We start from the raw sequence: 16,954 nt of genomic DNA, 5'->3' as shown, positions 1-16,954 counted from the left end.
GAACACTGGTGTTTTTTTTTCAAATAGCTGATCAGTGGGGGTCCTAGTTTAAAAATCGCGGAAAACCCCTTGTAAGAAGATCAGAAACCCGGTTAAATAATGTTTAGAAAGTGGCCGACCAGCCTATCTCTGATGAAAATGGTTTTGCCTGGAGCTTTTAAGCAGATGTGTGCAGTAATTACTGTGACTATCCCTTTCATTTGAATGGAATAGTTTTTTAGCCTTTGAAGTATCAGTAACAGATGTGCAGCTTGTGAATATACTCTAATAGTTGAAGGTGATATGTTTGAAATAACTCACAAACATCTTTGTATTTGTAATTGTGTTTGTGCAAAAATCTGTTTGTTTGTTTTTGTGTGTGGATATGGGAAATTAGATTGTTTCAGATGTGCATATGTTAATCCATCAGTATTAACCTTTCTGAAATAACGGATCTGCTGATATACTCATCTTTATGAGATATTCTCTGCTGAATGACCTTTTGCTCAGTCAGAGGCCTAAAGTTGTATCTATTAGTAAATGAGCCACATGGGTATTGTTTTGTTTTTTGTTTTCTTGTGCACAACAGATATAATGGATGGCACTGCCAGCAGCTTACAGTTTGGATTTTTTTTTGTAGGTTTAAGATAGCTTGACCAAATTTTAGAAAGTTCTTTCTGAGTATTGCTTGTATCCTTCACAAGAAGAAAAGCTCTAAATTATATGATATTGGTCATTCCAATTGAAATTGACAGTGAAGCTGTTGTTGTCGTTTTAGACCATAGCCCATAAATTCTACAGGCAGACATATGCCCCTTTCTAGTTGGGAGAATGGGGTTTACAGCTGTGGGCCAGGATTTTTGAACCACTGACAATTAGCTATTACCACCAGTCATACAGTTCCTCTCCATGTAATAAATAGATGGGTCCACCAGGGGCACTGGCTCTGAAGCCCCTACCCCCATGAACTCCTTATGCCATGTTTTCATTAAAAGTATTGTCCAGGATTTTAAATTAATATGAATGGCCAATCCTCAGAACCTATCTGTTTCACCCCCACCTATCTGTTTCACAGTACCCTGTTCCCAGAAGTCTGTGCCAGAACTGCACAGCTTCATTTATTGTATAGTGGATAGAGCTGGTAAGTGCAGCGCTGCTCCAATTTACTTCAGTGGGTGCAATACTTCAGTTATCAGCTCCGTCCACTATAGTGGACAGAGCTGTCCACTTTTGTCATCAGAGCTACTCTGAAACAATAGATCAGCGGGGATACGAGTTGTCAGACTCCCACCAATCATGTATTGATGGCCATCTGCATGTGATAAACATGTGGGTATCGTGTGTGGAGAGTATATGGAGAAGACTCAGGAGTAGAGCCTGCTCCATACATGGCTTGTGCCAGCTGTGATATACAACTGAACACGCTTGCAGTGGCTGGGATCAGATAATTCAGATCATGGCCATTTAATCCCTCAGATGCCACATTCAATGCCACATTCAATAGTGACAGCAGCATTTGGTGGTTTAGACAGAGACAAGTTCCCTTTGTCCCCAACATGCAATACAGAAGTATTGCAGTGTATTGTACAAGTGATTAGACGATTGCAGGTTTAAGTCCCCTGGGGGGACTAAAAAAAGGAAAATGGTTTCAAAAAGTTTTTAAAAGTATAAAAAAAATTGTATTACAAGTGAAAAAAAAGTGTTCCCATATGAAGAAAATAAAAAAAAAGCATAAACAGTGTTGCCATGTCCGAAAATGTCTGCAATATTAAAATATCATGTTTTTTATCCGGCATGGTACTGTATTTTTTACTTTATAAGACGCACCTGCTGATAAGACGCACCCGCTGATAAGACGCACCCCAGGTTTCATCACACCTCATATCGGATCCTTTGATCAGACCCCCATATCAGAGCTTTAGATCTGACCCCCAAGAGATTACATAACACCCCCACATCAGGACATTACATGAGACCCCCACATCAGGACATTACATGAGACCCCCATAACAGGACATTACATATCAGACCCTTATCAGAACCCCAACAGGACCTTCATATCAGACCCTTATCAGAACCCCATCAGACTATCTTCAGACCTCATATCAGCCCTCCATTTCAGACCCCCATCAGACCTCAGATCAGACCTTAAAATAAAAAACTTCTTTAATGCACCTCTCCTGCACCGTGGCTCCACTCCTGGTCCGGCAGTCTCTTTAGAAGTCGCGCTCCCCTGTCACCTGACTTCATGCAGCATCGGGTCATAGTGTGCTCATTATGTCCTGACGCTGTATGCAGTCAGGACAGTGCGCCCGCGGCCCCAGGAAGGAAGACCAGGGAAGGTGAGTACAGGAAGCGCTCGCAGAGATTCAGTCCCCTCTCCCAGCACCTAATGTATACTAGTGAGCGCTTCCATAATTGAAACACTCACTAGTATTTGCTTTATAAGACGCACAACCATTTTCCCCCCACTTTTGTAAATACTGTTAAAAAATACACAATGCCGGAATTGCTGTTTTTCATGAACTCTCCTCCCTGAAAAAAATAGAACTAAAAGTGAACGTACCCTAAAATGGTACCAATAAAAACTAGAGCTCACTTTGCTAAAATCAAGCCTCCACACAGCTCCATCAACGGAAAAATAAAAGTTATATGTCAGAATATTTTCCCTGCCCAAATATGGTGACATAAAGCAAATTTCTAAAAACTTTTTAAACATAGTAAAACATAACAAAAACAATATAAGTTTGGTATCGGCATGATCGTAATCATTCGCAGAATACTACTGCACAGCGAATGCCATAGAAACAATGGTGGATTTGCATTTATTCCCCACAAATAAAGTTTTCAATTTCTTACAATACATTGTCAGGAACATTAAATGGTGCCATAAAAAAAAAAAAAAAATTCATCCTGCAAAAATCAAGCCCTCATATGACCATGTCACCCAAAATAAAAAAAATTTAAGTTATGTGTCTTACTGAAAAAAAAAGGTAAAACATGTTATTTCAAAAATTGGCTTTGCCCTTAAGAGGTTAGTAGTTTAATTTTTCGTTTGTTAAAAAACAAGAAACCTCACTAGTGTTCTTCTAGTCACCAACAGCCTTTCTTTTGACTGAAAAAAATCTAATATGTAAAAGTAATCCAAAAATGCTGTTGCGCATGTTGACAAGGCTTAGCCAGGACAGTTGGCATTGTTGATTTATATGTAAATCAGCGTACTGGTGAATATAATTGTCTCTACTGTATGCCATCTGTTATTGACACAGGACAAAGCAAATAGTCCAATACTTCATGTGTTTTAGACCAGAAATTTTATCAAAGACGTTTATGAATAGAAGCTCTTCAGCAAAGCCTGATCAGTTTCACACCTTTATAAATTCTTAGATTATAATAAATTATTATTGTGAGACATCAAGTTCCTATGATTTATTAACTTTTTGAAGGCAATATTAAAGTTAGTCTTGATTCGGAATCACCATCTGATGATTGAGAAGTCCAGAGCTTCTGGAACAACATGGCTAGGTGCTAACAATAGCTTTCTATTAAACATTGATCACAGAAGAGGGACATTCATTAAAAGCACTTGGAAGGATTTATTAGGTCTGAATCACACAACCGCACTTGGTCCGGTAAACACAGCCCATGCGTCTGCCACATCGCTAAGACCATGACTCCCCTGACCGAAAACTGACTGCATCATAATGATTTTTTATACAGTTAGTTCCCATTTCATTGGTGATCTATTGTACTGTACTCAGATGATGATGTGAGTACAATACAAAGGAGCCACGATCAGATAGGGACTCACTGCATCGTAAATCACTATGATGCTGTCATTTCTGGTCAGGGGAACCACAGTTGGTCAGAGAGGTGTGGTAGACCAAAGGGCCGTGTTTCCAGTACCGATTGTATGAGCGCTTGTTCTAGGGTCTGTTGTAAATATACAGCTGTAGCAACCTTTAAACTAATCGATATATTGTGTTAGCCCAACACAGTGAGGTGCTATGATATGTTAAAGTATACACATCATAATGTGTTGCCAAGTTTAAGATGTAATGTCTTTATTCAGCCACCAGATGGCTGAAGCAACAATGTGAGCAACTGTTTATTTACAGTGTTCATTTAGCTTTCTCCCTATCCTCTGATTAATTGCGCCACGGCCCGACAAACGGATGGCTTCTCTCAGCAGTCATCAGCTGTTGTACTTAAAAGGGGTTGTCTAGTTTCAAGAGGAAATAAAGAATGGATGATTACTTACCTTAAAGATCCTGTGCCGCTACTCAGGTTTTCCTCTTTCTCTCTGATAAAATATATTACAAAATTTCTTAAGATCACTTGTACTATTATATCTATCTAAAACCTATTACCCAAACTATGATTGGATTGCAGTGCCAATCGATCACCCTGATGGTTCAAAGATACAAAAATTTAAGATAGAGATAAGATAAACATACAAAGAGGAATGGGCCGGGGTCCCGGCGGAGGGAGATGAACTTACTCTGTATAACCCTACTGTACCCCTCAGCCCAGAGAAGAATCCCAATGGTGGAGACTCTCTGTCCGCGTTGCTCAGCTAGATAGTCCTAAATTGGGGTGCATATTGACTCCAGATGTTTATTGGAGTCTATTGATATCGAATCTCTATACAGCTCCATCCCTCACGAAAAAGGTCTATCAGCCCAGAGAACAATCCCAATGGTGGAGACTCTCTGTCCACGTTCCTCGGCTAGATAGCCCTAAATTACCCTAAAGGTATTTTGGGGGGGTGAAACCCCAAGCTCTCGACTCCTTTCCCCCAACAAAGTGGGTTCCTCAGGGGGTCAGGATATTGGGTATAAGCAAATAATTAACAAATGATAGCCAAAAGACAAATAAATAATGATAAAAAATAATAATGATTAGTACAGGCGGGTGGCAAAAATAGACAGAAAAATTATGTAAATAAAGAAGATTTCAATATCTGTCTCACTTTTTGGAAATTGACCAGAATGATACTGGCTGCCTGATACCTGTAAAAAGAAGGTTCCTATGAAAGATCCAATCATGGCAACGTAATGTCTTTAAAACTCAGACAAATGAATAATAAAGACTTGGCCTCCAAACACCGGACGCGTGCCACCCCCTGTAGATGCCTGATGCTGTGGGCATCCAGGTACACAGACGCACTGACCTTTAATCAGCGTGCCAAGGCCTCCCTCCAGACAGTCTAACCAATTCTAGGCATGACAGTACAGACGACAACCGCATTGTTTCCTGTCAAGCGATTGGCGTCCGGCCTATGAAGTGCATAGCTAGAATAGGCCAGTATCTCCCAAAATCTTCCTCACTTCAGGGTTTGCAACATCTAACGTGGAGATTAACCGGATCGGTTTTATACTCTCGATAGGGGGACTCTGTGGTGTAAGAAGGGTAGATCTATCCTTCTGTGATGCTTGCTTATAAGCTTCTTTAAGAATATTCTGTGGATAGCCCCTGTCAATAAATCTACCCTGAAGTGATCTCCTTGTGAAATAGTTTGGGGTCAGAGCAGTTTCTACGGGCCCGCAAATATTGCCCCTTTGGATTTCCCCTTTTAAGGGGGAAGGGATGATGACTGTCCAAGTGGAGAATTGAGTTAGTTGCCGTAGGCTTTCTGAACAATGTAGTGACAAGCCTATCCTCCTGTTTAGATATCCTAACATCAAGAAATGCAATACTGTCCCTCTGTATCTCATGGGTGAACATGAGTCCTATCTGATTAATATTAAGAGCCCCTATGAGCCACCATTACCATCCCATATGACAAATATATCATCGATATAACGTGTCCAAAATATTATCTTTTCCCTCCACCATTCCTGAAGATCTGGGAAGACAATGGTGTCCTCCAACCAGCCCAGGAAGAAATTAGTATAAGTGGGGGCGCAGAGGCTCCCCATAGCCTTCCCCCTGAGCTGGTGGTAAAAACATGGATGGAAAAGAAAAAAATTGTGTGTGAGTGTGAACTCCAGTAGGCTAAAAATTAATGCATTGTGTGTCCTAAACTGTGTCCCCCGTGTGCGTAACAAATATTCTACTGCAAATAGACCTTTTTCGTGAGGGATGGAGCTGTATAGAGATTCGACATCAATAGACGCCAATAAACATCTGGAGTCAATATGCACCCCAATTTAAGACTATCTAGCTGAGCAACGCGGACAGAGAGTCTCCACCATTGGGATTCTTCTCTGGACTGAGGGGTATAGTAGGGTTATACAGGGTAAATTCATCTCCCGCCCCCGGGACCCCAGCCCGTTCCTCTTTGTATGTTTATCTTATCTCTATCTTTAATTTTTGTATCTTTGAACCATCAGAGTGATCGATTGGCACCGTAATCCAATCATAGTTTGGGTAATAGGTTTTAGATAGATATATTAAACATTACAGTTTTAAGGGTCTTATATATAATTCTGTGGATTAATTATTTCTTTAATTAGACTCATTTATCTATCCTTTTTGAATACCAAGAACATATCACTTGTACTATTGATTTATGTAAAGTTGTGTGAAAAGTTAGTGACCATTTAAAGGCTGGGCATACATGTTGCGGGCGGAAGGCAGCTTTTACTGTTGAGCCATTGGGGAAGTCTAATGTGATGGTCTGCTTCTGGGCGGCTGCTTGCTTGTATTTTTAGGGTGGGAAGGGACCAATAACCTTGGACTTTTCTATCATGATAATGTCAAACTCCAGCAGTTAATTTATGTTTTTTAAATAAATAACTTATTTTAAAATCCCTATTTTGTTTGGTACTGGGATAATGGGGGGCGGGGGTTTGCTGGCTGACACTTAGACCCAGGGATAGTAAGGTGTGAAAAAATGCTCCCCGACTCCAGGCTTCTTAAATATTTTGAATAATCAAATAAATTCCATGGCGGTGCTCTGAAATAATCCACCATCGTAATCCTATTAACAGTACAAGTAAAAAAGAAAACATACACACAATAAACCTTTCATACTCCTTTGGCTTCTTCCATATTTTTTCTGATGCTTCTTCAGCAGGCTCTGGTGCCTTACAATAAAGCATAACTTTTATATTGTGGGCACAGTATGGTTTTCCAAAACCATGGTTTCAGAAAACCGCAGCAAAGGCTGCATTGCAGCTGCATTGTGTAAGCCCAGCCTTGGCTGCTGTAGTGGTCGGACACACAGCTGCTGACCGGCTGTCCATGTGCCACAGCAGGAGTGATCAGTTGTGCAGAAGGGGAAAGGTAGGCATGCGTTTTCCTTCCCTGCACTCGGCTGCCATCTGCTGACCAAAATATGTATTGCTGATACACCGACCATAGTGTACATGCTAGGAAATAATTAAGCGCCCGCTGTATCTGTAAGTAGTAATCCTTGAATATACACTATATGGACAAAAGTATTGGGACACACCTAATAATCATTGAATTCAAGTGTTTAATTCAGGCCGCTTGCCATAAGTGTAGAAAATTCAGCCTCCAGCCATGCAGTCTGTTTTTGCAAACATTTGTGAAAGAATGGCTTGTTCTAAAGAGCTCCCTAGATTCAAGTGTGGTCCTGTAATAGGATGCCACCTTTGTAATAAGGGAGAGAAAAAGGGGAGAACCACAATGTGAGGCGCCAATCGAGATAGAGAAGAATGCCGGCAGGGTATCCATAGAACACACACAGCAAGCCCCTATTGGATAAATAGTGCTAAACCAGATCTATCTGGTAATGAAACAGATCTTTAGCCAATAGATAGTAGTAAGTGCATTTAACAGAATATAGATATAAATGAATAATACTTGAACGCTTAAAAACCAGGCCCAGGCCCAGGAAAAGCTCAGACCCATTCAAGTGAATGGGGCTGAGTGCAATACCAAGCACAGCCACTATACAATGTACGGCGCTGTGCTTGGTGAGCTGAGAGAAGGCCGCGGTGCTCACAGGAGTGCTGATGCCTTCTCAAACAGCTGATCGTCCTGAGGATAGGTCATCAGTATCAAAATCTCAGAAAACCCTTTTAAATGTGCTCATTCCCAGCCATAGAACAGCCTCTGCAGTACTGACCCCTTCAAATATACATGCATTTAAAAATTATATGAATGCAATGCCGGACCCATTCTATGGACTGCAGTGGCGCTGTTTCTGGTAAAAAGTAGACTCTTATTTCTACTATACAGCCATTTAAAGGGGTTGTCTAAGAGTAACAAACATTGGGGCACAGGCAGGAGATGGTTGGAGATAACCAACAAGCATTACTTACCTTATGAATTGAGTTCCAGCAGCGCCATTCTGGTCCTCCACGCCGGTCTTTGTTCACAGGGCTGCAGCGCTGAAATTACAGTGACGAGTGTTCGTTGCAGTCTATAGTCTATCACTCACCTTAATAATGTACCTTTGAGGCCAGTGATTGGCTGCAGTGGTTACGTGTTGGATGACGTGACTTTAGTGCTGCCGGTGAAGACTAGAATGTTGGGCGATTCAACAGGTAAGTAATGCATATCTTGTTATTTTATACCACCACCTGCCAGTGCACCAGTTTTTGCAGATCCTCAACAACCCCTTTAACCACCTCCGGACCGCCTAACGCAGATGTGCGGTCCGGAGGTGGCAGCGCTGCGCACAATCACGCATATACGCGTCATCTCGCGAGACGCGAGATGACGCGAATATGCGCGCGCGCATGCGCAGTTCGCGCCGGCATTTCGCACAGCAGTATTTTGTCAGCAACCTGCCAGCCAATGATCGTGGCTGGCAGGTTGCTGATTTTTAAAAAAGCCAATCAAAGTGCCAGATATCAGATCATATTAGTAAATATGATCTGATATATGGCTGCCTGCTCCTCTGCTGGTTCTTTTCGTCGGTTGGATCCAGCAGAGGAGCAGGCTTCACAGTGAGTACACCAAACACTACACTTTAGCCCCTGATCACCCCCCTGAACCCCAATTAACCCTTTGATCACCCCTTTGATCACCCCTGTCAATCACAAGTGAAAAGAAAAAAGTGATCAGTGCAAACTGTCACTTTTTTTTTTCACTGTTATTGACCGTTAGGTTTTAGGTATAGTTTAGGTCCCTTGGTTAGGTAGTTAGCGATCAGTTAGCGCCCAGCCCACCGCACCGCAGTCCGTTATTCGCTGATTAGCGTATCGCTAATCAGCATTTGTACTTTTATAGTATCTGGAAGTGATCAAAACTGATCACGGTCAGATCTATAATAGTACTAGTGTCACTTTAGTTCGCCCTCCACCCAAAACGCAGTGTTTGCCCGATCAGGCCTGATCGGTCGCCCACACGTGCGTTCGCCCACACCCGCCCCACCGCAGTGACAAAAAAAAATGTTTTTTTGATCACTGCACATTCACTTTACACGCACTGCGGCGATAAAAAAATCAGTTTTGATATTTTTTATCAACCGCAGCGGCCTCCGGTACTTCGCTAGCCTCCCCTTTGTAAGACAGGCTTGCTTTTTTTTTCTTGGGTAGTCTCAGGGAATACCCCTAAATTTAGTTGCCCACATGTCTAACAGGGGGTATTCTTCTGAAGAGGCCTACAGGCTTCTGACCCAGTCGGATGAGGAGTGGGAACCCTCATCTGATGAATCCAGCGGGTCAGAATACGAACCTGTAGAAAGCAGTGGCTCTCTGACCCAAAGTTCGGACGAGGAGGCTGAGGTCCCTGATACCACCAGGCGTACCCGGCCCCGTGTCGCTAGACCGCAGGTTGCGCAGGATCCGCTTCAAGAGCAGCAGAGTGGGGCTGGTGCTGTCGGATTACTTGGTGAGGCATACACCAGCAGCCCAGCCCTCCCTGGACCTAGTACCAGCACTGCCGTACAACCTGGTGAAGTAGCGAGCACCAGAAGGGCAGTTGAAGCTGGTACGGTGGCACGTGCAGTAGTGACCCCGTCGCAGCCACCGCAAAGACGTGCCCGTAGAGCCCCTAGAATCCCAGAGGTGCTGGCAAACCCTGATTGGCAGTCCCCAACTTCAGCCGCACCTGTAGTTTTCCCTTTCACTGCCCAGTCTGGAGTTCGGGTTGAGACAGCTCAGATCGGTTCGGCCCTGGGATTTTTTGAGCTGTTCTTGACTGCGGAGCTTTTAGACATAGTTGTGGCCGAAACAAACAGGTATGCCACACAATTTATCACCGCTAACCCGGGAAGCTTTTATGCCCAGCCTTTCCGGTGGAAACCAGTCCAAGTTTCCGAACTTAAAACTTTTCTGGGCCTCCTCCTCAACATGGGCCTGACAAAAAAGCATGAATTGCGGTCATATTGGTCCACGAACCCGATTCATCACATGCCCATGTTCTCTGCTGCCATGTCCAGGGCACGTTTTGAGGCCATCCTGCGGTTCCTGCACTTTAGTGACAACACCGCCTCCCGTCCCAGGGGCCACCCTGCTTTTGACCGGCTCCACAAAATTCGGCCCCTCATAGACCATTTCTACCAGAAATTTGCAGATATTTATACCCCAGAGCAAAACATCTGCATAGACGAGTCCCTGATACATTTTACCGGGCGCCTTGGCTTCAAACAATACATCCCAAGCAAGCGCGCCCGGTATGGGGTCAAATTGTATAAGCTCTGTGAAAGGGCCACAGGCTATACCCACAAATTTCGTGTCTATGAGGGAAAAGATCAGACCCTGGAGCCGGTCGGTTGCCCTGACTACCTGGGGAGCAGTGGGAAGACAGTTTGGGACTTGGTGTCACCCTTATTCGGCAAGGGGTACCATCTTTATGTGGACAATTTTTACACAAGTGTGGCCCTCTTTAGGCATTTGTTTCTAGAACGGATTGGCGCCTGTGGTACCGCGCGAACTAGTCGCGCGGGCTTCCCCCAACGGCTCGTTACCACCCGTCTTGCAAGGGGGCAGAGGGCCGCACTGTGTAACGAAGAACTGCTCGCGGTGAAATGGAGAGACAAGCGTGACGTTTACATGCTCTCCTCCATTCACGCAGACACGACAATACAAATTGAGCGAGCAACCCGTGTCATTGAAAAGCCCCTCTCAGTCCACGACTATAACCTCCACATGGGAGGGGTGGACTTCAATGACCAGATGTTGTCTCCGTATTTAGTTTCCCGACGCACCAGACGCTGGTATAAGAAGGTGTCTGTATATTTAATTCAATTGGCTCTGTACAATAGTTTTGTTCTCTACAGTAAGGCTGGGAGAACTGGATCCTTCCTCAAATTTCAGGAAGAGATCATCGAGAACCTCCTGTATCCAGGAGGTTCCGTGGCCCCAACCACCAGTGTAGTTAGCCGTCTACACGAGCGACATTTCCCCAATGTCGTTCCTGGTACCTCAACCCAACAGTCACCCCGAAAAAGATGTCGTGTCTGTAGCAGGAGTGGATTAAGGCGTGACACCCGCTATTTCTGTCCTGACTGTCCGGACCACCCTGCCCTATGCTTTGGAGAGTGTTTCCGGAAGTACCACTCACAGGTACACTATTAGCATAGGGATCATCTCACCAGGACAGGCACACAGGGCTATTAGGGCCCATTCACTCACTGCTGCTGCAAACGTCTCCTTTCACATGGGACAAAGTGCATAACGCACTTCGCCACATCTTTGGGCGATTTGCGCTTTGCACATTGACCCATGGGGAAGGAGAGGTTTGTTCTATAAAGGTAAAAAAACAAAAAAAAAAAAAACACACCAGTAAGCAAACACGTTAATGTTCAGTTAAAAAAGTTAAAGTTTATATGTTCTGTTGCAAAGTTAATAAAATTATTGCGTTGCGGCCTGGTTTTTTCTTTTTTTTTTCTTTTTCTTTTTCTTTTTTTACCTTCCAGGTGGACCAACCGATCTACTAGCTGCAGCACCGATGTGCATTCTGACAGAAGCATTGCGCTGCTGTCAGATTACACGCAAGTCGGTGTATGCGGCGCTGCAAGACGGGATTTTCTCCTCTGCAGTGACAGATACGTTTGCCGAGGCATACGAGCTGAGGAGGAGGCGGCGTTCCTATGCTTTGGCAAACACTTTGTATATATATAAAAAAAAAAAAATTCATCCACATCGATTGATGTGAATGGAGAAATTTGGTTTGCCAGGGCATACGAGCTAAGTGGGTATGGATGTAGGGCGGAGCTCCTATGTCCTGGCAGACGCCTTTCCCCTCCATTTTTTTTTCCAGATTTTTCTCCAGATTTTTTCATCCACATTGATCGATGCGAATGAAGAAATCTGTGCCGTTCATTTTTTTCTTTCAGCCCAGAGGCTGAACGGAAAAAAAAATCTCATTACCTGTATGCTCAATATAAGGAGAATAGCAGAAACTCCTAATGCTGGCCATACATGTAATGATTGCGGAGACCCTCAAATGCCAGGGCAGTACAAACACCCCACAACTGACCCCATTTTGGAAAGAAGACACCCCAAGGTATTTGCTGAGGGGCATATTGAGTCCATGAAAGATTTAAATTTTTGTCCTAAGTTAGCGGAAAGTGAGACTTTGTGAGAAAAAAAAATAAGAAAATCAATTTCCGCTAACTTATGCAAAAAAAAAAAATTTCTATGAACTTGCCAGGCCCCTCATTGGATACCTTGGGGTGTCTTCTTTCCAAAGTGGGGTCACATGTGGGGTATTTATACTGCCCTGGCTTTTTAGGGGCCCTAAAGCATGAGAAGAAGTCTGGGATCCAAATGTCTAAAAATGCCCTCCTAAAAGGAATTTGGGCCCCTTTGCGCATCTAGGCTGCAAAAAAGTGTCACACATCTGGTATCGCCGTACTCAGGAGAAGTTGGGCAATGTGTTTTGGGGTGTCATTTTACATATACCCATGCTGGGTGAGATAAACATCTTGATCAAATGCCAACTTTGTATAAAAAAATTGGAAAAGTTGTCTTTTGCCAGGATATTTCTCTCACCCAGCATGGGTATATGTAAAATGACACCCCAAAACACATTCCCCAACTTCTCCTGAGTACGGCGATACCAGATGTGTGACACTTTTTTGCAGACAAGGTGGGCAAAGGGGCACATATTCCAAAGTGCACCTTTCGGATTTCGCAGGCCATTTTTTACACATTTTGATTGCAAAGTACTTCTCACACATTTGGGCCCCTAAATTGCCAGGGCAGTATAACTACCCCACAAGTGACCCCATTTTGGAAAGAAGACACCCCAAGGTATTCCGTGAGGGGCATGGCGAGTTCCTAGAATTTTTTATTTTTTGTCGCAAGTTAGTGGAATATGAGACTTTGTAAGGAAAAAAGAGAAAAAAAAAAATCATCATTTTCCGCTAACTTGTGACAAAAAAAAAAAAATTCTAGGAACTCGCAGTGCCCCTCACGGAATACCTTGGGGTGTCTTCTTTCCAAAATGGGGTCACTTGTGGCGTAGTTATACTGCCCTGGCAATTTAGGGGCCCAAATGTGTGAGAAGTACCTTGCAATCAAAATGTGTAAAAAATGGCCTGCAAAATCCGAAAGGTGCACTTTGGAATATGTGCCCCTTTGCCCACCTTGGCAGCAAAAAAGTGCGACACATCTGGTATCGCCGTACTCAGGAGAAATTGGGGAATGTGTTTCAGGGTGTCATTTTACATATACCCATGCTGGGTGAGAAAAATATCTTGGTCAAATGCCAACTTTGTATAAAAAAATTGGAAAAGTTGTCTTTTGCCAAGATATTTCTCTCACCCAGCATGGGTATATGTAAAATGACACCCCAAAACACATTCCCCAACTTCTCCTGAGTACGGCGATACCAGATGTGTGACACTTTTTTGATGCCAAGGTGGGCAAAGGGGCACATATTCCAAAGTGCACCTTTCGGATTTCACCGGTCATTTTTTACAGATTTTGATTGCAAAGTACTTCTCACACATATGGGCCCCTAAATTGCCAGGGCAGTATAACTACGCCACAAGTGACCCCATTTTGGAAAGAAGACACCCCAAGGTATTCCGTGAGGGGCATGGCGAGTTCCTAGAATTTTTTATTTTTTGTCGCAAGTTAGTGGAATATGAGACTTTGTAAGGAAAAAAGAGAAAGAAAAAAAATCTTTTTCCGCTAACTTGTGACAAAAAATAAAAAATTCTAGGAACTCGCAGTGCCCCTCACGGAATACCTTAGGGTGTCTTCTTTCCAAAATGGGGTCACTTGTGGCGTAGTTATACTGCCCTGGCAATTTAGGGGCCCAAATGTGTGAGAAGTACTTTGCAATCAAAATGTGTAAAAAATGGCCTGCAAAATCTGAAAGGTGCACTTTGGAATATGTTCCCCTTTGCCCACCTTGGCAGCAAAAAAGTGTCACACATCTGGTATCACCGTACTCAGGAGAAGTTGGGGAATGTGTTTTGGGGTGTCATTTTACATATACCCATGCTGGATGAGAGAAATATCTTGGCAAAAGACAACTTTTCCCATTTTTTTATACAAAGTTGGCATTTGACCAAGATATTTTTCTCACCCAGCATGGGTATATGTAAAATGACACCCCAAAACACATTCCCCAACTTCTCCTGAGTACGGCGATACCAGATGTGTCACACTTTTTTGCTGCCAAGGTGGGCAAAGGGGCACATATTCCAAAGTGCACCTTTTGGATTTCACCGGTCATTTTTTACACATTTTGATTGCAAAGTTCTTCTCACACATTTGGGCCCCTAAATTGCCAGGGCAGTATAACTACCCCACAAGTGACCCCATTTTGGAAAGAAGACACCCCAAGGTATTCTGTGAGGGGCATGGTGAGTTCCTAGAATTGTTTATTTTTTGTCGCAAGTTAGTGGAATATGAGACTTTGTAAGAAAAAATAAAAAAAATAAAATCATCATCATTTTCCGCTAACTTGTGACAAAAAATAAAAAGTTCTATGAACTCACTATGCCCATCAGCGAATACCTTAGGGTGTCTACTTTCCGAAATGGGGTCATTTGTGGGGGTTTTCTACTGTTTGGCCATTGTAGAACCTCAGGAATCATGACAGGTGCTCAGAAAGTCAGAGCTGTTTCAAAAAGCGGAAATTCACATTTTTGTACCATAGTTTGTAAATGCTATAACTTTTACCCAAACCATTTTTTTTTTTGCCCAAACATTTTTTTTTTATCAAAGACATGTAGAACAATAAATTTGGCGAAAAATGTATATATGGATGTCGTTTTTTTTGCAAAATTTTACAGCTGAAAGTGAAAAATGTCATTTTTTTGCAAAAAAATCGTTACATTTTGATTAATAACAAAAAAAGTAAAAATGCCAGCAGCAATGAAATACCACCAAATGAAAGCTCTATTAGTGAGAAGAAAAGGAGGTAAAATTCATTTGTATGGTAAGTTGCATGACCGAGCGATAAACGGTGAAAGTAGTGTAGTGCCGAAGTGTAAAAAGTGCTCTGGTCATGAAGGGGGTTTCACCTAGCGGGGCTGAAGTGGTTAAGAAGCCTTTGATTCCTTTTGTGCACCCACTAAAGATAACTTATAATACTATGGTTCTGGGTGAGCAGTACCGTGTAGTACCGTGTAGCAGACACGATGATATAGCAGATGATGCTTCATTTCTGCAGTGTTGAGATTGCTTCTTAAGTGCATGTCTTTTGTACCTGACATCTCCCCTCTTTCTGCTTTTTCCGTGTTTTGCTCAATCTTATTTATTTTTCTAGCAAGAAATCTGGGCCTCACATTTTATAGTTGAATTAATGTCAATTGTACTTTTTCAACAGGCGGCCAAGTAAAGGTAAAGGAACTAGACTGGCTTAAGAATCAATTCTGTACAGGTAATTTGATTTCTATTACAAATATTTTTTAAACAAATTTTTCAATGTGATTGTATTTTTACTGAAAGTGCTTTATGTGGATGTTATGACCCGGTGCTAAAGCCTCATATTCCAATCCTGACCACCTGTTTACTATAAACGTCCAGGCGGTCGGCACTTATTTCTACACGGACGTTTCTAAACGTTCTTTTAGAAATTGCAACTGCACTCTAATCAAGTCAGTGACAGCATTGCTCCTCTTAGAGAAGGCAGGGATGGTAAAAAAAAAAAAAAAAAAAACCCTGCCTTCCGCATCACACTATACACAATGTTTAATGAGCACTGTGTATAGAGATCTGGAATTGGCAGTGCTGCTTCCTGCTTAGGTCCCAGCCGTCATGTGACTACTGGGGCCCGGGCATGTGCATGAGCTGCTGCGTATTAGCAGACTCAGATCAGCACTGCAGTGATCAGCACCAGTTACAGGAAGAATCAGCAATGAAAAAAAAAATCATGTTAAATGCCCCCCAAAGGTCTTGTATGACTTTATGGTGGGCACAAAGCTTAAAAAAATAAAATAGAAACAAAATAATAAAAAAAGAAGGAAACCACACTCCTTACCACAGCTTCTAGCCCCCTTCCTTTGGTGACCATAGTCCATACATCCCATATCTCAAAACAACTGTTAAAGGGGTTGTCTCACCTCAGTCATTGGGGGCATTGGGGGCATCTAGGATATCCATCTCTGGGACCCACACTTATTTTTAGAATGGATCCCCCAAAGTGAAGGAGGGCACACTGCGCATCCTCTATTCATTCCTATGAGAGCAGTGGAAATAGCTGAGCGCTGGCTTGGCTATGTCAGTCATCCCCATAGAAGTGAATGGAGCGGTGACTGCACTTGCACGGTGCGCATCCCATTCATTTCAGTCGGACTGCCGAAAATAGCCAAGGGCACCGCTCTCATAGGAAAGCTTGGGGGGCACTGTTCTAAAGAGAAATCTGGGTCCCAGAGGTGGGACCTGCTCCTATCAGACATTGAGGGGTATCCTACCTATATGCAAGACAACCCCTTTAAGGAAAGAGGACAATTAAAATAAATAAAAATATTTTAGTTGCACATTGTACAGTTAACAGAAAAACTTGATAAACCTACCATTTTTTCCCCTTTTTTAAAATTTTGTAAGTTATAAAAAATAATAATAACATAAAGCCCCCTATATCAGCGAAAAAAGGCGCACAATTGATTTACATAACAAATTTTTTTTTATGGCTTTCAAAGATACTTGCT

The 16,954-nt window shown here is 42.8% G+C and overlaps 1 protein-coding gene across 2 annotated transcripts in view; it reads left to right on the top strand.

The window, feature by feature from the left end:
- The window catches only part of METTL22 (methyltransferase 22, Kin17 lysine), a 236,465-nt gene that overhangs the window by 148,602 nt on the left and 70,909 nt on the right, over window positions 1–16,954 (top strand). For both annotated transcript variants that reach the window (XM_044303615.1, XM_044303614.1), the window contains one exon: window positions 15,631–15,684. In XM_044303615.1, the coding sequence (XP_044159550.1) occupies window positions 15,631–15,684 (54 nt within the window). The remainder of the gene's footprint in view (window positions 1–15,630; window positions 15,685–16,954) is intronic.

The sequence above is a fragment of the Bufo gargarizans genome, chromosome 8 (assembly GCF_014858855.1).
Source record: "Bufo gargarizans isolate SCDJY-AF-19 chromosome 8, ASM1485885v1, whole genome shotgun sequence".
In the NCBI taxonomy this organism is placed as follows: Eukaryota; Metazoa; Chordata; class Amphibia; order Anura; family Bufonidae; genus Bufo; species Bufo gargarizans.
Note: the sequence above shows the minus strand (reverse complement) of the source record. Positions and strands in the feature narration are given on the sequence as shown.